At 44.1% G+C, this 21733-nt stretch overlaps 4 protein-coding genes across 4 annotated transcripts; 2 read left to right on the top strand and 2 right to left on the bottom strand.

The window, feature by feature from the left end:
• Positions 1–1025: 1025 nt before the first annotated feature.
• On the bottom strand, positions 1026–6099 carry LOC135632043 (monodehydroascorbate reductase 3, cytosolic-like). The gene is made up of 10 exons (XM_065140344.1): positions 5927–6099; positions 5653–5724; positions 4629–4680; positions 3634–3714; positions 3153–3271; positions 2732–2951; positions 2281–2399; positions 2070–2195; positions 1584–1724; positions 1026–1484 (listed from the first exon to the last, which is right to left on the bottom strand). Exons 1-10 carry the CDS (start codon positions 5975–5977, stop codon positions 1161–1163), a joined length of 1305 nt encoding a protein of 434 aa, XP_064996416.1. The 5' UTR covers positions 5978–6099; the 3' UTR covers positions 1026–1160.
• Positions 6100–7697: 1598 nt separating this feature from the next.
• On the top strand, positions 7698–9109 carry LOC103976517 (uncharacterized). Its single transcript, XM_009391744.3, has 4 exons — positions 7698–8129; positions 8216–8326; positions 8432–8512; positions 8601–9109. Exons 1-4 carry the CDS (start codon positions 7875–7877, stop codon positions 8673–8675), a joined length of 522 nt encoding a protein of 173 aa, XP_009390019.2. The 5' UTR covers positions 7698–7874; the 3' UTR covers positions 8676–9109.
• A 214-nt stretch (positions 9110–9323) lies between these two features.
• Positions 9324–10434, top strand: LOC135631639 (dehydration-responsive element-binding protein 1F-like). The gene is made up of 2 exons (XM_065139377.1): positions 9324–9403; positions 9489–10434. Exons 1-2 carry the CDS (start codon positions 9324–9326, stop codon positions 10408–10410), a joined length of 1002 nt encoding a protein of 333 aa, XP_064995449.1. The 3' UTR covers positions 10411–10434.
• A 3851-nt stretch (positions 10435–14285) lies between these two features.
• Positions 14286–14975, bottom strand: LOC103976599 (dehydration-responsive element-binding protein 1F-like). The gene has a single exon (XM_009391865.3). The coding sequence runs from the start codon at positions 14973–14975 to the stop codon at positions 14286–14288; it is 690 nt and encodes a 229-aa protein (XP_009390140.2).
• Positions 14976–21733: the final 6758 nt, after the last annotated feature.

Genomic DNA, 21733 nt, shown 5'->3' with positions numbered 1-21733 from the left:
TTCATTCCAGAGTTCTTCTCAACAAAATAATCTATCAAAATTAGGATTTTCTTTCTGGTGACCAATTATTTTAAGAACTACTTAATCTAACGTCAACGATTATCCAATGATGCCGAAGGTATGATGAACATGACATTTCAGTACAAAAATTGACTAGTAAGTACACAAGAAGTTTCTTGTGCTTGTAGTGAGTTCTCCTGTTCTTGATTTGTTCCAGCAGTCATATCTTACGCTAGTCATAGTGTCTATTTTCGTTGACAAGAAAAAGTCAAGAGGATGACTACACCTATCCAAAAATCCTAGCAGCTGACTGTGTTAACACCAACTGGTAATGCAGAGCTCTTTTGTTGCCACAACAATGTGTCAAAAGAAAGCTATAATAGTCTGCATATATGCAGGTCTGAATGATTTCTCTGCCTTAGCATATGCAAGGTACTACATGCTTCAAAGTAATCAATGAGTCAGTATACGATATTTAGATTCATACATTTATAAAAGTAAAATATTTAATCTCATTTATCCTCGTATTATTGATTTTTTTTATAAAAATACTGCTCGTGTTGTCACATGAGGAAAATAGCAATAAAACATGATTAAAAAAATAATTTCATATTGTTATTTTTATCGATATTAATTTTTCAATCACAAGAGAGAGATTCTTTCTACCGAATGTTTAAGAGAAAAGATTGAATCACTTCATTTATCAATAAAACCCTTCTCTTTTTCTTTTTCTCCTAATTTTTAATCCTACAAAATTAGCTTTTTAATCTTATTTTAGAGTTATTTTTCACATATGACAACATGTGCGATATTTCTATCAACAAAGTCGATATAACATAAGGAGAAACAGAATTAAATATTTTACTTTCATAAGTATAAGGATCTCAATATAATTTTTAAAGATATAGAGATTAAGATATTAAAATGTCATGACTAATTATAAAGAATAATCTATAATTAGACCGTCATGACTATATCAGAATTCTGATTAGATTAGATTCAGTATTAGTGTATGCTCAGAAATCTCTTGGAATCATCAAGCTTTATTATCACACATGCTGAAATAGATATCAAAGTCCATCGTACATGAACAAAACAGAGATAGACACAGAAGCATAACGAGCCATACCAGAAAATTTACACATCTTTGAGCTTGATAATTAGATTTTACTGGCAAATGCAAGACCTTCCTTCTCCAGCTGTTCAGGGTCCTGCACTGGTGGCTGGAGCTTAGCTACCTTGGCTATCAATTTGTTCTCCTCAAGAGATCCGGATTCGAGGAACACGCCTACCACCTTCCCCTCCTTGATCCAGTAAGTACCAAACTTTGGTTTTGCAGAGGTAGGATCATTGTCTCCAAAGAGGATTGTGTCCCCGACATTGTCTCCATAGAATTGCCATGACAAGTCAAATGAGCGTGAGTAGAAGTAGGGAAGGTAGTCGTATTCCTCTATCGATTCGCCTTCTTCTACCGCCTTGATTGCCTACATAGGATAAGATAGACAAAAAATAAGAACCCAGACTGTTCATTCTGCCTACTTTCTATGATGCAAACACGGGAAGAATACCGTTAGAAAGCTCACCTTGACAGCTTGCTCAGCAGATTTTCTTGCATGATCGACATGTTCGACTCTCCTTTGTTCGTTGTAGAGCTTTAAAGGGAATGTAGCGACATCTCCCACAGCATAGACATCAGGAATGCTTGTCTTGAAGAAACCATCAGTCTGATACCAGTGTAAAAATTTCTATGTTGGAATATGAAAATGGCATTTCGTACAATGTCAGCAGTAAAGAAGATGAGCAGTAACAATTTAAGCAACAGGTAGCCAAAATTTACAGAGCCCTTTCCTAACAGCAGCTTATATATAGTTGGATGGATGATAGTGATCATTAGAAAGCTAAAATTTTTAAGTCTAAAGGCTAATTTATACATCATGCCAAGGATAAAAAGTAACATCCTAACGGTAAAGTGTAGACAAGAAACTTCTTCTGCTTGTGTTTCCAGAAACAATAGCTTGTCAAATTATAGCTGATGTTCATTATATAATAAGAAGGGATGTTTGTCTCACCTTAATTCCACCTTTTTCCTCTTCTACCTGACCTTTAAATAGTGTAATAAGTGGTCTGCCACCAACACCGACAACAACAATATCAGCCTCCAAGACTCTTCCATCCTTCAACCTTACAGCGGTTACCTGATAAACACATTATGGGCTTGGATTAAGAAGATTACCATATCACCAACTTACCACTAGGAGTTCTACTGCACCAGAGACTTACATCTCCATTTGCATCAGAATCAAATCCAACTGCTACAGTCCCTTTGATTATTTTGATCCCTTTATTTGCATAATAACCCTCATAAAAAGCAGCAATTCCTGCAGTAAATAGCCGTGGCACTGCAAAAAAAAAAGGGGCCTGCATAAGAATAGCAAGTTATTATGTTCAAGAACTCTAGAGTAACCGAATTTGATACATCCAGTCAGGATCTTTTCAAAGGTCACAAAATTAGGCAAAAGTCACTCAATTTATGGTTGCTGATCACGATATTAACTGAATAAGAAAAAAGAGCTGTTAAATGAAGTTCCATTGATAACACAATAAAGGCAAGCATCCTTGCACCCTGGGACGTGGAGAGACAGTATATTCAAACAGCAAAGACATCCCCAAGTGAAAAGAAATGAGACCTTTTGTCATCCTAATAATTCATAGACACTGAAATGTAACTTACTGCACCAAGGCTCAGGGTACACCATGGTGACATCTAAATTATTGATTTTGAGTGCTGCACCAAGCTCAAGACCAATGTACCCTCCTCCAACAATTACAGCCTTTCCATCTTTCTTTGCATGAATTGCAGCAACAAGTTTATCAGCATCATCAATCTCCCGCAAGTAAAATATGTTATTTGCATCTGCACCTTGGACGCCAAAGTCTGAAAGTCTTATGACCTACATAGCACAGACATCCAATGAAAAACTAGATGAAATAAGGAATTGGCAAGTGTATTTGATGACTCAATAGGACTTAGGCAAGTAAATTGGAGAAGAAAATGTAAGTCAAGATGGACGTTCAACCAAATATGAGCTCAAAAATTAGGACAAAGATATGTGAAAAGATGTGTCTATTCAGTTCATAGTTCCTTGACTTACTGTGGAGCCAGTAGCAATGATCAAAATATCATACTTAATGATCACATCAGCTGCACTTGTAAGAGTCTTGGATGCTAGATCAGCTTTTACAATTTCTGTACCAAGTATAAGCTCAATGCCTGCCAAGAAAGTTATATCCTTGAGAATCTTAAACAAAAGTTTGAATGATGGAAAGTGCTGCAAGCAAGGGAGTTGTCAAATGCAAAAAGTTTGGCTACAAAGATAGCAAGGGATAGAGCATTACCATTTCTTGATTAAAGTTACCGGCACCAACAGATCCTAAAAATATTAGTTCATATTTCATGAAACCATACACTACTCAAAATCGGCAAGAACCGATAAAGAATTTCAGTGGGTAATGACAATGCACGGATCCAGGAAATGTGACAATAAAGTTATAGTCTATCTGAATTAACCATTTCAAGGTTAAGCAAGCTCTACCATGCAAAAAAAAAAAGAGAGAGAGAGAAAACAAATTTACCTTTCTCAGCATACCATTCTGGAAGCAGTCTTTCTCCGCCACTGCCAACACAGACATGAAACCCTGGTAATCTTGCAGCACCTGTAGACCAGAATGTGGATGAAAGAAAAGAATCTATGATCAATCTTTCTTTACCTAAAAGATTCCTTATGCAACTACTCACCATGGAATAGATCATATGTTTGGCAAAAGAGAGATTATGTACATCTACAAGGATGCAACTGGTAGTAAAAGATAGGCAGACAAACAAGCAAAATTTAATGAATTTTTAATTGCCAAGATTATCTAACTTTCATTAATACATAGATTTAAATTTTAATATTGATGAATATAACAAGTCATTGACAGGAAAGCAGAACCATGAATACTGTAAAAAAATTGTCACTGAAGAGGAACTTGTCAGGCAAATGTCTATAAGCATTTAAATTGTAAAGATATGCAACTAAAAGCCACATATCTGGTCCGAAACAGCTTGATCTCTTTCTGTATAATGTCAGAACCAAAGATTGATCTACTTAAGTTGATCTGCTTATAAGGGTCATCCTTTAGCCAGAATACAAGGTACCAACTGAGCTTAACAAATCAAAGGGGAGGAACTAGCAAGTCAACATGACTAACACAGGCAAACTCAACTATTAGTTGTTTTGTTCATGAATGATGAAACCACTGAACTATTGGTAAGATGTGCGTTAGATGCAGTCAGATTGAATTTTGTGAATATGATATTTTGGCATTTCACTCTGATGTTTTGGTATAGTGCAAGTAAATAACCTGACGAAGAACATCAAACATATATATGCTTAATTATAAGATTCTGAGATATAGATGAATATGTGCAACAGGAAGGAATCTTCAAGTCACCACACAATCTTGAATTAAGGTTATAGGAACAGTTAAATGACAAAATCCAATGAGGTTATTGTCAAATGTGAAAATTATATGGTTCGACAGCAAAGACATATTGTCGGCTATTTGCCATTACAAGTTCAACATACCTTGAGGGAAAAGGTAGCCTTTGCTGAGCGCTGGCCGTTCATAAGGAGCCACCTAAATAATTCACTAAGATACATCAATAAAGAATCTTTGCAGAAATTTCAAGAACAAGGTCTAAGATGAACTGAATGGAAGTGTGAATTATCGTTCAATAAAAAAATGATTTTCTTATCCCAAATTAAGGAAAAACATATAGAATCATTATAAGATACCTATAAGAATCATCTAACTGGATGTTTTATTGATTTGTTATTAAGGTGTAAGTTTTGCCTCAGTCAAAAATGACCTGTGAATTCTAAATTAAGGGGAAATTATAAAAATACTACAGGATCGTCTAGCTAGATTCTTTCTTCTTGCTTTGAAGGCAGGATAAACATATGAGCAGATTATATACATCGCATGTGATCATTGTTCGTCCTGCAATTCTTGAATGATTTTTTTCAAGGACCAATCATTCAAAGAATTATTGGAGAAGATGTAATGTCAATATCATCTACTGTACCATCGCATGCTAAGATGCCAAGTTAATCATTCTAATCTCAGAACAATCAGAGTTGTAGCTTCCAATTCAAAAAACATTTATTGTGATAACACAGACAATCCTTAAAACGACATGAAACCATCTCACTATGACAGTAACAGAAGAATTTGACAGGAAAAGAAAACAGTCTATACAGAGATGGTAGTTCATTTTGTGGGATGATAGAGGCCGGTGAAGGCAGCCATAGCAATTTCCTAGTGCTCATATACTAGATTATATTCATACAACATAAGAAAATGAATCCATCATGAAAAGAAATGATTACTAACTGCCAAGACGGTAAAGCCTGGTTCCTGTTTGACAGGCAAAAAAAACTTTGATGACCCCTCATAATTTCAAAGTTAAATCAGACCATATATTTCAGTTACCACATATGCAAGATACACACAATTTCCCTGTATGTCAAAAAAGCACCAGTACCAGTGGATGTTCTATAAAGGTTTTGATAAGATGATCAAGAAGGAAATAAGCATATAAAACCATACCGACTCTTTGGATATGATTGCTAGCTCTCCTGGGTTGAGGCCAAGCTTCACGAACTCCCTAGCTGCATATCCCTAAAATCACAGAAAGGGGAAAATTACATGGATTCATAATCAGTCCGATCAAACAATTTAATCTCTCCAGCATTCCCTAAATAGTCTAACGGGTCAAACACACTCTTGGATCCACGACCTTCTCCCGCAATCATACGCAAAGGATAAAAGACAGGAAGCCGATCAAGAAATCAAACGATGGAGGAGCGCGAGGCTAGCTCACCGCTGCAACGCCGCCGCCGAGGATCACGTATTTGAAGTGCTTCTCCGCCATGGATCGATTGGAGGAACTCGATCGCGTAGCGAATTGGTATCCGAGAAGAATTAGGGACGAAAGAGCTCAATCGCGTATATACCTATATATACGTAGAAGCAGAACGGGCAAAAGGAGAACTTAGTATATTAGGTCGCAACGCACGCCTTTTATTCCGGAGCTCGTCATAACGTCTTGACGTACGTCAAGACTTACGTCACGACTAGCCGGTGCGGTTCTCGATTCGTGACATCGGCCGTGACGATCGCCGTCGTCGTCTCAGTCGTGACGTAGGTCGGGTTTCGAAACGCCTAACTCGCTCTGTGACGGTGTGTACGAGTGGGTAGGGAAGAATTGGTGCGGCAGGCGGCCAATTGGTGAGAGCGTGGAGTGGACGGATTGGGTCAAACACGTGATCTGGGCCGTTCATCTCTCCTGCGACTGCGGCGGTGGCCGCCAAAAGTAGCAGGCCACGAGGTGGCGGAACGCGGCATGACCAGTAGTTGCCTGCGAAGGGAGGCTCCTTTCTAAGTTCAAAATACCTCGGCTTAGATAAATGAATCCAGATGGAAAACCATCCAAGTACGTAGTAATCCCGGATCGGTCATTTAATTTTCACTATTATTATTATTATTATTATTATTATTATTATATGTTGAAATTGTACTTTTTCTGAAAAAAAAAATTATTTTTTCTCTAAAGATATCTCTAGTTTTATTTTTCTCGAAAAATGTCTCTTATTACGAATTATATCTAAAATATCTCTCATCAACTTTAATGGTAATTTTCTGACTAGTTTTCTTGTCAGTTTTGGATCCTTACAATGTTTTCAATTTGACTCATTTATAATATTTTTAATAATATAATATTATTTTTATTAATAGATTAAAAATATTATAAATAACATCTCTTTGTGATTGTCATCCATTACAATATCATTTTAAGTGATATCATATATATATATATATATATATATATATATATATATATATATTCTCTTTTTTCTTAGGAAACGCACTGAACCCAACCGATATTGCAGCCATTTGGTTTGGGTTGGGCTCTCAGCGGGTTCATGTCATCATTTCTTCCATCGACTCTATCAAACGTTAAAACCTTGCAAGAGCTTCAAACAATCAATTAGGTCGTAGAAGTGGGCAGGTTGGTGTCCTCTGCTGCTGCAGCTGAGCAGTGCACTCATGGCGAGGGCTGCTGCTACAGCGTTGACACCCTGGTCCAACACATTAGTTTTTAGTGGCCATGCACCATGTCTCACCTTCCTCCGTAGCTCTTTCACAACCTACTTTACATGAAAGCAAAGCAAACTTTCTTGTGCACAATGCTCAGCCACACCCGGAGTTTCCAAGTGCCGAGGGGAAAATATTATGCATGCATGATCACACACCTGGCTTGTGAGCTGCAAGGAAGGGAAAAATAAAGGTGAGGGAGTTATGTCATGTTCATGCTGGAATCCAGCTGGTGGTTACCAGAGGCAGCTGATCCATTGCATCCTTGTGCCTTTGTCTTGGCCCCTACTGTTATCATACTGAAGCCAGGCTTCATCCTGAAGCATTCCTTCCTCAAGCACTGTATCATCCATGCCCTAACAGGATTTCCAACGGAGAATTCGCGGTACCATCAGAAACGCGCATAGCTTTGAGTTAAAGAAGATCTTATACAAGCTGCCACGGATGTTCGAGAGCTGATGAACATCCGGAAACAAGATCGAAACGCAACCTTCCTGCCAACCAATACATTCACCGGGCAGTGACTTGTCATTTCGCCAGCAGCTTATTTATTGCATTGTGCATACATAATGAGCAAGTCAAGTTGCTTGACACAAAGCACTGCTATATATAAAAAGGAGGCAAAGGAACAAGAAAGTCCAATTGGGTTCTGAAAGAAGGACTCTCGGAGAAGGATGCAGATGCAGACTCACACGTCGGCACGGGAACAGCAGCACATTCTGCGCGCGAGGAACTCCGTGCGCAGCAGCCATAGAGAGAGCCCGTCCGAAGAAGAGAGAGCAGATGAGGAAGCATCAAGGACAGCTCTCTCCTCGTTCCGTATCAAGGAAGAACAGATCGAGAGGAAGAAGATGGAGGTCAGAGAGAAGGTCTTCGCTCAGCTGGGCAGGGTGGAAGAGGAAAGCAAACGCCTGGCCGTGATCCGAAAGGTGAGTTGAATGTTCATCTTTCTTTGTCCCACCAGGTCCATTCTGTGGCTCGATTTTGTTGATCTATGAACTTGAAATTTCCTCAGGAACTCGAAACCATGGCGGATCCAACAAGCAAGCAAGTGTCAGACTTACGCAAGAAGATAGATGCAGTTAACAGTGAACTGAAACCTCTAGGCCAGAACTGTTTGAAGAAGGTATCTCATTATCAATGAGCTCTCTCTCTCTCTCTCTCTCTCTCTATATATATATATATATATATACATATTTCACCATGACCTGTGTGTTGGCTGTTCGTAAAGGACAAGGAGTACAGGGATGCTCTTGAGGCCTTCGATGGAAAGAACAGGGAGAAGGCCCAACTAGTCAACAAGCTAATGGAGGTGAAGAGCATCGATTGCATTTCTTTGACCAAGAATGTAGAATTAATTTTGCATCTAAATATGGGTTGGAAATGATCGCACTCTGCAGCTGGTGAGCGAGAGCGAGAGGCAAAGGATGAGAAAGCTGGAGCAGTTGAGCAAGACAATAGACTCTCTTCGGTAGGGCAAGTCTGCTGGAGCTAGTGGTCGAGGAAGGAGCTCCCTCATGTTCTTGTTTCGGATGACGTCGTCTTCCGATTGCATCTCTCATCGGGACTAGAATGCTTGCCCTTTCTTTACTCTTCGTTTTAATTGCTGCTTTGTGTGGCTTGATGAGTGTAATAAGCTGATAGCGAGTTTGTGTTTACATCACAGATGAAAGAAACATTCTGCATCGAGGAAAACTGCAAAACGTGTTTGCATTGGTTTACTTGCGCAGCAAGAACTATTGCTTTTCATCGGTTGGATCCACTTAAGATTCGTGTTGTCAGATGATGATAGACGGTCGCCTTCGCTGTCTGTTGCCGTCGTCGACGGTTTGCCCGTGGCGGTTCGTCCACTGTTCGAATAGCGTCCGCCGCCGATGACTCTCGTCGACGCTGCTCCTTAATATGTCGTGTGCACACTGATTCTTCTTGACGAAATTAATGTTTTCCAAACCGATGGTTTATCTCGGAATTCCAACATATGGGTTTGGGTTAGAAAATATTATATGTGAGAAGGAAATAAAAAAAATTAAAAGAATATTTTTATACTGATATATCGATATATATATATATATACCTCGATTATCGTGCATGCGAGTTGTGATGGACGAACGACGTAGGCACGCATGAAATCGGATGAGACCAAAAACTTCGTGATGCTCAGCTCGAAGCTTACTGGAGAGTCAACCGAGTCGGTCAGCCTCAGGTGATAGGTCCCTCCTTTGAGGAACAACGAAGGAGGAAGAGCCACAAAAAAGAACACGTTTTTGACTCTCGCGCCGCAATTGCAGAACGTTGGCGATTGCTTCCTCCAGCGGAAGCACTGCGCTTTGGGTGTCGAACGCGGTGGACTTCGACGTGAAGTACCGTCTTTTCTCTGTGCGTCGACGCACCGATCGATCACCTCTTTATAATGTGCTTAGGAAGCGTCGACATACCCGCCGACTAATGCAGCTCGATCTCGGCTTTCAAGTTGCAAGGAAGGAAGGAGAAGCTGTCGCCTTTGAGTTCGAGGAATCGTCGCCGTCGTCGGCCTCCCCCTCCTCGTCTTCGTGCTCATCGCCGACGGTAGTATCGACGGGAGGCTCCACGTTGGCCTCCCGCGCTCTGGGCCCGTCGCCGAAGCGGAAGGCCGGGCGGAAGAAGTTCCGGGAGACGCGACACCCGGTGTACCACGGCGTGCGGGAGCGCAACGGCGGTCGGTGGGTGTGCGAGGTGCGGGAGCCCCAGAAGAAGAGCCGCATCTGGCTGGGGACGTTCCGGGAGCCGGAGATGGCCGCGCTGGCGCACGACGTGGCCGCCATCGCGCTCCGCGGCGGGTCGGCCCAGCTCAACTTCCCGGACCTCGCAGGGGCACTGCCCCGCGCGCGATCGACGGCGCCCGATGACGTCCGCCGCGCCGCGGCCAAGGCGGCCGAGATGTTACGACCTTTAAAGTCGTCGCCCGCGCCGCTGCCCGCCGTGTCGGATGCAGGAGAAAGCCAGGGACGTGAGGCGAGGGAGGAGAATACAGCGACCAAGGACGCTGCTGCACCTCCGGCGGCAGTGTTCGTGGACGAGGAGGAGCTGTTCAACATGCCGGAGTTGATCGAGGACATGGCGAGGGGGTTGCTGCTGACGCCCCCAGCGTTGCAGTGGCGAGGGTTCGATTGGGATATTGCGGTGGAGGAGGAGCAAGAAATAAGCTTGTGGCCACTGTGGAATCACGAATGAGAAACATTTCTCGCAAGAAATAGATTATATATATATATATATATATATATATATATATATATATATATATATATATATATATATATAATCTAAAATCTCAACAATTTGTCACTTGAAACCTTTGCTCATCTGTCTTGGGAAACAGCCTTGAGCCATGGCCTCGGGGCCGACGTGGCTCGGTTCGGGTCTGGACGACGGGGATTTTCCTGGGACGTTCCTCGAGCCCGTCGAGGTGGTCGCGCTAAGGTGGTCCGATTGGGACGGGGTGGCCGCTTCCTCCGGGCAAGAGCTCCTCGCTTGCGCGTCCCGCGGGGACCTTTAGCTTCGTACCTGCACAAAGGTCGGGTCGGGAAGCTCGACCCGACCCCTCCGACGATCAAATCAGATGATGTGAAGGGGATTACAGATGAAGAAGTCTTTTTGGTGTGTCTCTCCCCCTCTTTCCTATTCGGAATGCGAGGGTATTTATAGGGAAGCTTACTGTGCCCGTTTGCAGGGGGCAGGCTTGTAGCGTCTGACATTGGTATTGGCGTGGCGTGAAGAACCAAGCCTGAGCATGCATTAATGTGCCTCGACCGACGTTCTGGTCCGTTTGACCAGGTGATGTCACGTCGATCAAGGCGTGAGGCGTCATTTGACGTCAGTCGAGTCTTATCATAATCACTATCATCATCATATTCCCCCCTGGAAACAAGCTATGCGTCGGTCGTTGTAACGAGAGTCCGAGGCATGGCTTCAGCTTTCAAGCGGGCTGGCCGCGCAGGCGCGGTCTCAGGGAGCATGGAGCCGAGGAGCACGACGCAGGCGGGCTGGCCGCGCAGGTGTGTCTCGGGGAGCATGGGGCCAAGGAGCACGACACAGGCGGGCTGGCCGCGCAGGTGTGTCTCGAGAAGCATGGAGCCGAGGAGCACAACGCAGGTGGGCTGGCCGCGCTGGTGTGTCTCGGGGAGCATGGGGCCGAGGAGCACGACGCAGGCGGGCTGGTCGCGCAAGTGTGTCTCGAGGAGCATAGGGCCGAGGAAGACGACGCAGGCGGGCTGGCCGCGCAGGTGTGTCTCGGGGAGCATGGAGCCGAGGAGCACGACGCAGGCGGGTAGGCCGCGCAGGTGTGGTCTCGAGCATCATGCGGCCGAGGAGCACGACGCAGGCGGGCAGGCCGCGCAGGTGTGGTCTCGAGAATCATGTGGCCGAGGGACACAACTCATGTGGGCAGGCCGCGCTGAGGTGAACTCGGTAATCTACAGCCGAGGGACACGGCTCAGGCGGGCGGGCCGCGCTGAGGTGGACTCGGCAGTCTACGGCCGTGGGACACGGCTCAGGCGGGCAGGCCGCGCTGAGGTGGACTCAGGTAGTCTTTGGCCGAGGGACACGAGTCAGGTCGAGGGACACAGCTCAAGCGGGCAGGCCGCGCTGAGGTGAACTCGGCAGTCTACGGCCGAGGGACACGGCTCAGGCGGGCAGGCCGCGCTGAGGTGAACTCGACAGTCTACGACCGTGGGACACGGCTCAGGCTGGTAGGTCGTGCTGAGGTGGACTCGGGCAGTCTACGGCCGAGGGACACGGCTCAGGCGGGCAAGCCGCGCTGAGGTGGACTCGGGCAGACTTCGACCGAGGGACGTAGCTCAGGCCGAGGGACACGGCTCAAGCAGGCAGGCCGCGCTGAGGTGAACTCGGCAGTCTACGGCCGAGGGACACGGCTCAGGCGGGCAGGCCGCATTGAGGTAGACTTGGCAAGGACACGGCTCAGGCCGAGGGGCACGGCTCAGGTGGGCAGGCCGCGCTGAGGTGGACTTGGGCAGTCTTCGGCCAAGGGACGTGGCTCAGGCCGAGGGACACGGCTCAGGCGGGCAGGCTGTGCTGAGGTGGACTCGGCAAGGACACGGCTCACGCCGAGGGGCACGGCTCAGGCGGGTAGGCCGCGCTGAGGTGAACTCGGCAGTCTTTGGCCGAGTCATGTAGATTCAAAAGGGTTTAAGCCGGGGCTAACCGCTAGTCGAGAGGGGGTCAAGCAGATACTTGAACCTTCGCTCGGAAGAGACTGAGGCAGGGCTTAGATTTTTTTTCATGAGGACTACATCAAGTAGCCACCGCGGGTGCTTGACCTTTCTTATGGAGCCCGCGGTCGGAAGTTGTCCCCTCTCCTCACGATCGCCCAGGCCTCCGCTGCGATGTACCGGTAAGCCCGCTTAAGCATCTCTAGCACCGTGGTGGGAGGTCGCTCTGCGAGGGACCAAAGGAATCTGGAAGGTCGCAGGCCTATCATAAATGTCTGCACTAACAGAGAGGGGTGAGTGTCCGGTAAACCCCAGATTTGCATGGCAAAGCGATCCACAAAATGTGAGAGGGGCTCGTCCTCCCTTTGTTTGAGTTCGAGGAGCAGTGCTGTGGAAGGCTTTGGCCGTGCATAGGCCATGAAGTGGAGCTCGAAGTCATTGACGAGCTGGTCGAAGGAAGCGATAGTCGCAGTCTTCAGACCGCCATACCACGCATGGGCCGGCCCTCTCAGAGTGGTGGGAAACGCTCTGCACATCAGAGCATCAGAGGTTTCGTATAGCGCCATCTGGGCGCGAAAAGTAGCTACATGGTCCGCCGGGCTGGTGGAGCCATCATAACGTCCAGAGAGGGGAGCTGGAAGTCCGGGGGGACTGTTTGATCCCGTATCTCGGGTGTGAAGGGAGACCCTTGGTGTGCGTCCTCCCCGAGCTCTCCCTTGGACCTGCAAACCTCTTTCTGCACCTCGTCGAGTCGCTGGCTGACGAAGCGCAACTAGGCACGCAGGGAGTTTATAGAATCCGAGGAGAATGCCTCGGGTTCCGGGCGACCGCTCGGGTTTGCCATCATTGGATCCCCGAGTGGGGTCGGTCGGACCCGAGGCGAAGCGGGAGGCTCCGGAAGTGTCGTGTGGGCCCGAACGGGCGCCTTGCGTTGTCACTGTGGTTCGATCACAGGCGGATGCACCGGATGAGAAACGAGTTGGATAATGGTTTGCACCATATCCATCAGAGCTCGGACTTGATGAGCGAGGTCCTGAAAGGCCTCTGGTGACACGGGTGTCGAGTCGGCTGGGGCGCCGTCGGGCGGCGACAAGCCCGGGTCGTTGAATATTCGCTAATATCGTTCCGAGGTCGTGGCGGGGTATTCGTCACGATGGTCTCCGTGCGGGGGATGTTCCCCCGAGGTTTCAGTCGGGTATGACCTCTCAGCCATAGGCTCATCTGAGCTGCTCAGGTGATCGCTCGACATTCCGAGCCCTCCTTCTAGCGCCAATCTATTATGGGAAACAGCCTTGAGCTGTGGCCTCGGGGCCGACGCGACTCGGTTCGGGTCCGGACGACGGGGATCTCCCTAGGGCGTTCCTCGAGCCCGCCAAGGTGGTCGCGCTGAGGTGGTCCAATTGGGACGGGGTGGCCGCTTTCTTCGGGCAAGAGCTCCTCGCCCGTGCGTCCCGCAGGGACCTTCGGCTTCGCACCTGCACAAAGGTCAGGTCGGGAAGCTCGACCCGACCCCTCCGACGATCAAGTCAGATGATGTGAAGGGGATTTCAGACGAAGAAGTCTTTTTGGTATGTCTCTCCCCCTCTTTCCTGTTCAGAATACGAGGGTATTTATATGGAAGCTTACTGTGCCCACTTGTAGGGGGTAGGCTGGTAGCGTCTGACATTGGTGTTGGCGTGTCGTGAAGAACCGAGCCTGAGCAGGAGTTAATGCGCCTCGGCCGGCATTCTGGTCCGTTTGACCAGGTGCTGTCACGTTGATCGAAACGTGAGACGTCATCTGACGTCAACCGAGTCTTATCATATAATCACTATCCTCATCAATTACTATTAATTTTCTCGTCTTAACCAAAACAACGGTGTCCATTTCTATTGCATGTCGTTATTCATCGTTCCACAGTGGCGACAAGTCTATTTCTTGCTCCTCCTCCACCGCAATATCCCAATCGAACCCTCGCCGCTGCAACGCTGGCGGCGTCAGCAGCATCCCCCTCGCCATGTCCTCGATCAACTCCGGCATGTTGAACAGCTCATCCTCGTCCACGAACACCGCCGCCGAAGGTGCAGCAGCGTCCTCGGTCGTTGTATTCTCCTTCCTTCCCTGACTTCCTTCTGCATCCGACACGGCGGCCAGCTGGGCGGGCGTCGGCTTCGAAGGCCGAAACATCTCCACTGCCTCGGTCGCGGCCCGACGGACGTCCTCAGGAGCCGGCGACCGCGCGCGGGGCAGAGTCCCGGCGAGGTCCGGGAAGTTGAGCAGGGCCGACTCGCCGCGGAGCGTGATGGCGGCCGCGTCGTGCGCCAGCGCGGCCATCTCCGGCTCTCCGAACGTCCCCAGCCAGATGCGGCTCTTCTTCCGGGGCTCCCTCACCTCGCACACCCACCGACCGCCGTTGCGTTCCCGCACGCCGTGGTACACCGGGTGTCGCGTCTCCCGGAACTTCTTCCGCCCGGCCTTCCGCTTCCCCGACGTGATCGGTGCGCCCGATGCCGTCGACGTCGATGAGCAACGGGAGTAGGAGGAGGAAGAGGGCGGCGACGACGACGACGACGACGATTCCTCGAACTCCATGTGACAGCGCTGCGGTCAGTGGAGGGGTGGGGGTGTTTTAGGCTTCCTACGAATGATATATATATATATATATATATATATATGCGAAGGCAGGCAGTGCGTCGACGGGAATCGAGGACGGCGGTCGTCCACGTAAAAGTCCACAGACGAGAGAGGCGGTGAAACACGTGCGCTGAGTGCGGCGCCTCCACACGAGAGCCCCACAGCCGGTGGCGAAAGGAACACGTGGTGGTTTTTGTATCGAGCTCCGCCTGTCGGGGTTTACCATGCCGGCAAAGAGGGAGACGGGTAACGACCGAGCGTCCACACGTGAGAGGGTGATTGACTCGAATTGACCCCCGTGACGGCGCGCGAAACATGCGTGGCTTCGACCATATAAATCGTCTATGATCTATAACTAAAAACAAAGATCGAGAGATCTAAAGATTGAGAAAAGAAGAGATTATTAATCATCAGTGTCTCTCTCCTTCTTTTATTAGAATATGTTACGATTTTAGGTTTGTTGAATAACACTAGAGAATTCGTGAGTTGATCGATCGGCCTAACAAATGTGTGACACACCATCAAAAACCTACATGTGATCAACGAGATCTCCATACCCCAAGTCAACTGTGTCTTCGAATCTAAACTACGTTGGACACTGTTGCGTCGGTGAGACAGCAACAATGTGATGTTGACGGCTTCAATGTGAGTATCGAGAGTGTTGCTGCGGAAATTAAGGAGAGTTGATTCACACACAGGTCAACCATTGAGAACGACCGAAAGAGGAAGACTTTCAACTCTATGTTTTACATGGAGAAGTGGATGAGATAAACACACGTTGTTAATATCTTGAAATTGAATACAAGACTTTCACGATGGTTTGACTGCCGGCTAACTATGTCAAACATCTCACTAAGGTCTTCATGAAACAATAGTCTGAATCCACATCAATCCCCAACAAGTATTTGAATGTCTCTTACATTAAGTCTAAATCAAGCGGTCTAATCTCAAAATCATTGACATTCAAAACACTTTCAAACTTGAATCACTAACATACAAAACACTTTCAAACTAATTATTAGAACAAAATAACCCTTTGAACTGTAAGGTCTTTTGAGTTGGCTTACCGGATGCAAAGTGATGTTTGAAAAAATGCTACATAGGTGGACAAAGTAACTCGATTTTGCTTTTTTGGGATGACTTGAAATGTGTGAGTCATATGTATGTCGGAGAGGCCGTCAACATGTTTGTGGAACTTTTCTAATGTGGTGTCGTAGTGTGATCTCGTCAGGCTTTGTCATTTCAAACCTTAAGTCAAAGATTCCATGGAAAGTCAATTTCATGCCCTGAGATGTATGATTTCGCAATGGAAATACGCCAACAATTTCATGTTCACGTTTTGTGGATCAAACCATACATTTCATATTTGTTCCATGTGGTGGCTACTGGTCTTATCACATACAGGCGATAGTGTCAAATTTGGTCAGACATCAAAGCCTAAGCAAACATGACTCCACCATCCAAATTTGCAAGTTTGATAAGACGGACTCTTTTTCCTTTTAAGGAAATAATAAAGAGTAATTTAAGAAAAACTTAAGTTTTCGCCTCATGTTTATTTTATTTTCATACAGTATCTTTTATTTTTCTAATAAATAAGATTATTCATAATTTTTGCTTAGTTGTCTTATCATAGTCATCTTCATCCCTTGTTATCGTCCATCGCTTTTGTTGTTGTTATCAATATTGCTTGTCTCGATACAAAATTCCACTATTGTCCAACAATGTCGAGGTGGATATGAGGTTGAAGGCAAGAAGGCAACCACAATGTTGTCTTCCACCATGTTGATCGTCAGGCTCTTCTCATGCATCATAGTTGTTGAACTCGATAGAAGGGAAGGAAGTGATCACGATAAGACTTTCCCTCTCGTATCCCCCACATGGGCCATCATGCCTTATTCCCAAATTATTTTATTTTTTCAGTTAAGCAACAACAAAATAAAAGTGAATATTAGTCAACTCCTTTAATTGGAGGGGCTCGAAATCCAAGAGGTAGTGGAGGAAACTAAAGATGTCATCCTTAAAGATGGTATTGCGAGAGGAAGGAAACAGTAATAACTCGTAGTATGATGTGACGAAGATGGAGGGTGAGGACCTTGCGACAAGGCTTTACTGGCACTTTGACAGTATGAGGGTAAGGACAAAGGCAACAAAAGAGGATGAGGGTTTAGATGACGGTGTGACGACGATGATAAATAAGAGCGAGAACATGCCCATGGGCAATAAACGTAACGACTAATGACGTAACAATAGTGATAAATCAAGAGCAAATGTAAATGTAAACGGGTAACCAACAACACATAAATTATCATTTAGGAAAAAAGATATTATGCCAAAAATAAAGTAAACAGAGACTCTATAAAAAAAAATAAACCTAATGTTTTTCTTAAAAGAAATTTACCCTAAAAATATATGAAAATTTTAAAATATTTTATATAATAAGACGGGGCCGTTTTTCCCGTCTTATTCCGCACCTTTGGATTGCCTCCGCTTCCTTTCTCCTCGGCCCTCCGTCGCTCTGTCCTTTCCCTAAGGTCTTCGATTACGAAAGCTTTCATGGTTCACAAGAGCAACACGCGTTGTCGAGGAGCTGCGGTGGATTTTGAATCGGGGTAGGTGGTTTATGGCCGTCTATGAAGTGAAGTGGAGAAGAGAAGAGAAGAGAAGAAGAATGGACAGACTCGTGGGCCGGAATCGAGGGAAGGCGATGGGCGATTGATGTTACTCATCTCATTGCTCCCCCTCTTTTTTCCTGAAGAAGTTGATATTTGTGATCCACGGGTTGAAACCATTTGTAGTTGCTGGCGTTCCAACACGGAAATTTGGTGATCGGTTCCATTCATGTGAACAAGAAGTAAGTCTTTCCATCAGTTCCTTTCCCAATAATGATAACCCTAAATCATAGATATTTTCGTTTGTTGTTCTTGTCGTCACTCCTTTACCGCTAGACACAAATCTGTGGGATTCTGAATGCGACAAATCACTGACGTTTCAACTTCACCATGTCCCCTTCATGTCTGTGCCTTCATGTTAGGGTGAGCTTTGTTATCCTTTCCGACAGCCTCTCTACAAAGCATTGGTGTGAACCTCGTGCAGTGGGTGTGAATTTGATTTACCATGCTCCTGAAACAGCATATTTTATTCTTAAGCAGTTCCGATCAAGGTTTAGCATTACTGTTTGATGCCAGTTTTGACACCTTGTTGGACCAGTATGGTAACCCGTATGTTGCGTGATACTAAGTAATGCTTGTTATCACTAAAGAATAACAAAAATCTACACCAAACGGTAGCGGGCTATATGGTTCAGTATCATTCCTAGTCAAACCGGTAAATACCAATCAGTACATGCTGACTCGATCAATATTTGAACCTTGCTTCTGATATAAATTATTTTATTATACAATTCATTTTCATCTACACAGTAAGGAGAAGAACGTTTTTATTGACAAAATTAATTTGATGTTTGCCATGTCAGCTTGTGTCAAATGAAAATTAATTTGATGACCTAGTACCTGACCAAACAGAACATGATTCCTTGTTTGTTTTTTTTCTCCCAACATATATCATTTGTATTTCTGAATAAGATAGCTGCAAAGAAATAATGCATGTATATATCATTTGATTAATCAATTTTGAAGTTTATAGTCTTGAAAAAAATATTATATACATGTATATATATATATATATATCTGCTTATATTTGCGCATCAAATTTCAAATTTTACCTGATGGAAGCATGTAGTTCCTTCTAAGGTCTTATATGGAGCCTTTCTTTTTCTTTTTTCCAGTGATTTGAGTTGTAGGTTTCGTTTAATCTCTCTATTTTTAACAATTACAAGATTTACATTATCTTCTGAAATTGGTGTACATTCAGTAGTCTTATTTTGGACTGTCCATTCAATTAAGTATTGATGTTACACCTCCATCTTCATGTACCAATTTTTCTGTATGCTGACATGTTCATGATAACTGAATTACGATACTACACAATCATATGATTTGTTGAACTTAATTGTTTCAGGGGTATAGACAGCTCTCTTCTGTTTCATGTGATGTCACTGTCTAAAGACAGTGCATTGGAGCATATGAAGAAGGTTTTTTAAAAGATGTATGGGGATCATTTTATGCTAGAAAGCAAGAGATTCAACTTGTTGCCACTTTCCTGCTAAAGAATGAAGGGAACAGTCTTGAAAATCTAAAGGAGATTATAAGTAATTTATATTGTGAGAGTTATTGGGTCTAGGGACTGGTTAAAGTATGGTCATGTTTCAGCTATATATTCATTTCTTTTTAGAACAAAACTTATTAAATTCAAGGACTTAATCTAAAGAAGTTGTATGATGCTGTTTCACTGGTGAGTGGTGCAGGTTCAATAATGTGAATCCCTTGTTTGACAAAAGAAATCAGAGGATTCTGGATGGTTGGTAACTGCTCCATGTATCTTAGAGGACAATTAGGTTTTTGATTACTTTTGATGCAAGATATGCTCTTCTGAGACTCTAAGATTCTAATGATGAGTATAAACTGATGTAATCATTATGATTTGATTCTATTGTAGGTCACTAGACTTCCCTATTTTACATGTATCAGAGTGGTCTGATTTTAAGTTGATGAGAGTGGAAATGCATAAAAAATCAAAGTTGACAGTCCCGTAACAATTCAAATAACTCCCAGCTGTGACAAATTTTCTGTTATTATTGTCTCTGTCCTGTATCATATTCAGAACAAAGTTTGCTTCTGAAAGCTTTTCCACTAGGCTATCTGCTGACTCATCTTGTATCCTGATTTACTGAGAAGGTAGTCATACCAGTATGGGCTTTTGTTTGAGCTGACAAAGTGTGATTTCCCGAAGTTAGTGATATGGTCAATGCAATCTTGAATAAGTAAATTTGAGGTTTTGAGGGGTTTCACCAATGGCAAGAAGAGTTGAGGTAGACATGAATTAAGAGAAAGGGCACACACCCATCCTCTCATTCTTTTTCCTGATCACAGCATAGAAACATTTAAGACAGTACCTTAGTCTTGGTATCAAGAACTAAGTAAAAAAAGAGAGAAAAGAATGCATAGTTTTATGCCTCCAAAAACCTGGAAGTATTCAAGAGGTTGTGAAGAAAATGGTAATGATTTTACAACGGAAGTTCTCGTGCATTTTGTAAAACATGCCAAAGTGTGGTTTTATGGGCTCATTTGTTCCTGGTCATGATCCTATCTGGCTGATCTAATTGGAATCAGATTCTATCTGGTCTTTTACATGGTGTCATAGCTTATATTTGGCCTTTCCTGAGAAATTATTATTTAATGAATTAAATTTTTTTACTTTGCAGCCATTTTGTTTCACTAAGTTGAGCCTTTCAATGGAACAAATTTGCACTTGACTGCTTTGCCATTCAAATTATAACATCAGACATAATACACACTAGCACTAAATATTTTAAAATCTAGGATTCAATATCATCTTTTAAAGGCAGACACTGCCTTTATCCTTCTTGTCGTGAATAGCGAATGGAAGTTTTTGCATATCATCACTACTATCTTGATTTTTCTTCACTGTTTGTCACATAATCAGCATATCCACAATAAAAAAAATTGTTTGTTTTTTCTAATTTTTTTATCAAGGAATATGTCATTGTATGCCTCTCCATATTTTTTCAGGTTACTTATAAGCTCAATTAATTGCTTGTGATGGACCTTGTGATGTCGCACAAAAATTCTTACCTAGAGACAGTACCGAGTCACTCATCTTTATACAATAATCAATACTTTATAATTTCCTTATGTAAGACAAAATGACAAATGTTTCACCATGTTTTCAACTCGATCTCTAATGTTCTCATTACTGCACATTGTAGTCCAACAATTCTCCTTTAGGGTTATATACAGACTAAAACTTGATTCGTCATTCATCTCTCCTGCTTTTTCCTATATAATTCAGTGATCCTACTGTTTTATAGCGAACTATGACCATCTTGGACATCAATCTGACCCACAAAGTGTTATCCCACTCAAAGGGTCCATAGTAGCTCTAGTTTCTTGGGCTTACCATGAGTGTTTATATATCAGGATAGGTTTGTTGAATATAAGAATGCAGTCTCCTTTGTAATGACCGTCACAAAACTACTATCAGGAGCTCCATAATGCAAAACCATCCAAACTGCTCTATCAATTGACCTGTACATTTGTATCTATGCAAGAAAAAAGCTCTCCATATAGGTTTCCTACACATGTTCCACTGCTGTAGAACATAGCCAGAACAAAAGTAGAGTTGTGGAATGGCAGCCAATTGCATTACTGTCACTCACAAGATATGGCCTAATTTTGTTATATGTGATTTGTGCACTCCAGCCAAAGTGATCTCAATCAAGTTATGTTGAATACTCTAGATATGGACTTAGTTATCCACCCATTCAGCTGAAGTTTCTTTCTTTTACTCTCTCTCTCTCTCTCTCTCTCTCTCACAGAAAAGAGCTGGGCTTGGTTATTCACCTATAGTCTTCTATAGCTAATTTTCACAATGGCTATGCTCTTTGTTTGTCTTTTTTCCTTTTCGACCAGCTCCTAAAAGTTATTCACCTGTTTATTTTCAGTTCGTACCTATCTAATTTGCCCCTCTGTTTTTTGTAGGTGTAGTTTCTTTCAGAATTCCAAGAAAAGGATGTTCTGTACATTCTTCGATTTTGTGGGCTTACATTTCATGTAAAATGCCGTGTGTGTAGAATTTCA

The sequence above is a fragment of the Musa acuminata genome, chromosome BXJ3-2, assembly GCF_036884655.1.
Source record: "Musa acuminata AAA Group cultivar baxijiao chromosome BXJ3-2, Cavendish_Baxijiao_AAA, whole genome shotgun sequence".
NCBI classification, from domain to species: domain Eukaryota; kingdom Viridiplantae; phylum Streptophyta; class Magnoliopsida; order Zingiberales; family Musaceae; genus Musa; species Musa acuminata.
Note: the sequence above shows the minus strand (reverse complement) of the source record. Positions and strands in the feature narration are given on the sequence as shown.

Excerpts from the sequence above, each read along its gene's own strand:
- LOC135632043 (XM_065140344.1), bottom strand. The coding sequence starts at position 5,977 with ATGGCGGAGAAGCACTTCAAATACGTGATCCTCGGCGGCGGCGTTGCA. Across the intron at positions 3,715-4,628 it reads AGGCTACCTTTTCCCTCAAG|GTGCTGCAAGATTACCAGGG; the intron begins GTATGTTGAACT and ends TCTGGTCTACAG. Across the intron at positions 1,725-2,069 it reads AGGAAAAAGGTGGAATTAAG|ACTGATGGTTTCTTCAAGAC; the intron begins GTGAGACAAACA and ends CACTGGTATCAG.
- LOC103976517 (XM_009391744.3), top strand. The coding sequence starts at position 7,875 with ATGCAGATGCAGACTCACACGTCGGCACGGGAACAGCAGCACATTCTG. Across the intron at positions 8,130-8,215 it reads GCCTGGCCGTGATCCGAAAG|GAACTCGAAACCATGGCGGA; the intron begins GTGAGTTGAATG and ends AAATTTCCTCAG. Across the intron at positions 8,327-8,431 it reads GCCAGAACTGTTTGAAGAAG|GACAAGGAGTACAGGGATGC; the intron begins GTATCTCATTAT and ends CTGTTCGTAAAG.
- LOC135631639 (XM_065139377.1), top strand. The coding sequence starts at position 9,324 with ATGAAATCGGATGAGACCAAAAACTTCGTGATGCTCAGCTCGAAGCTT. Across the intron at positions 9,404-9,488 it reads ACCGAGTCGGTCAGCCTCAG|AACGTTGGCGATTGCTTCCT; the intron begins GTGATAGGTCCC and ends CCGCAATTGCAG.
- LOC103976599 (XM_009391865.3), bottom strand. The coding sequence starts at position 14,975 with ATGGAGTTCGAGGAATCGTCGTCGTCGTCGTCGTCGCCGCCCTCTTCC.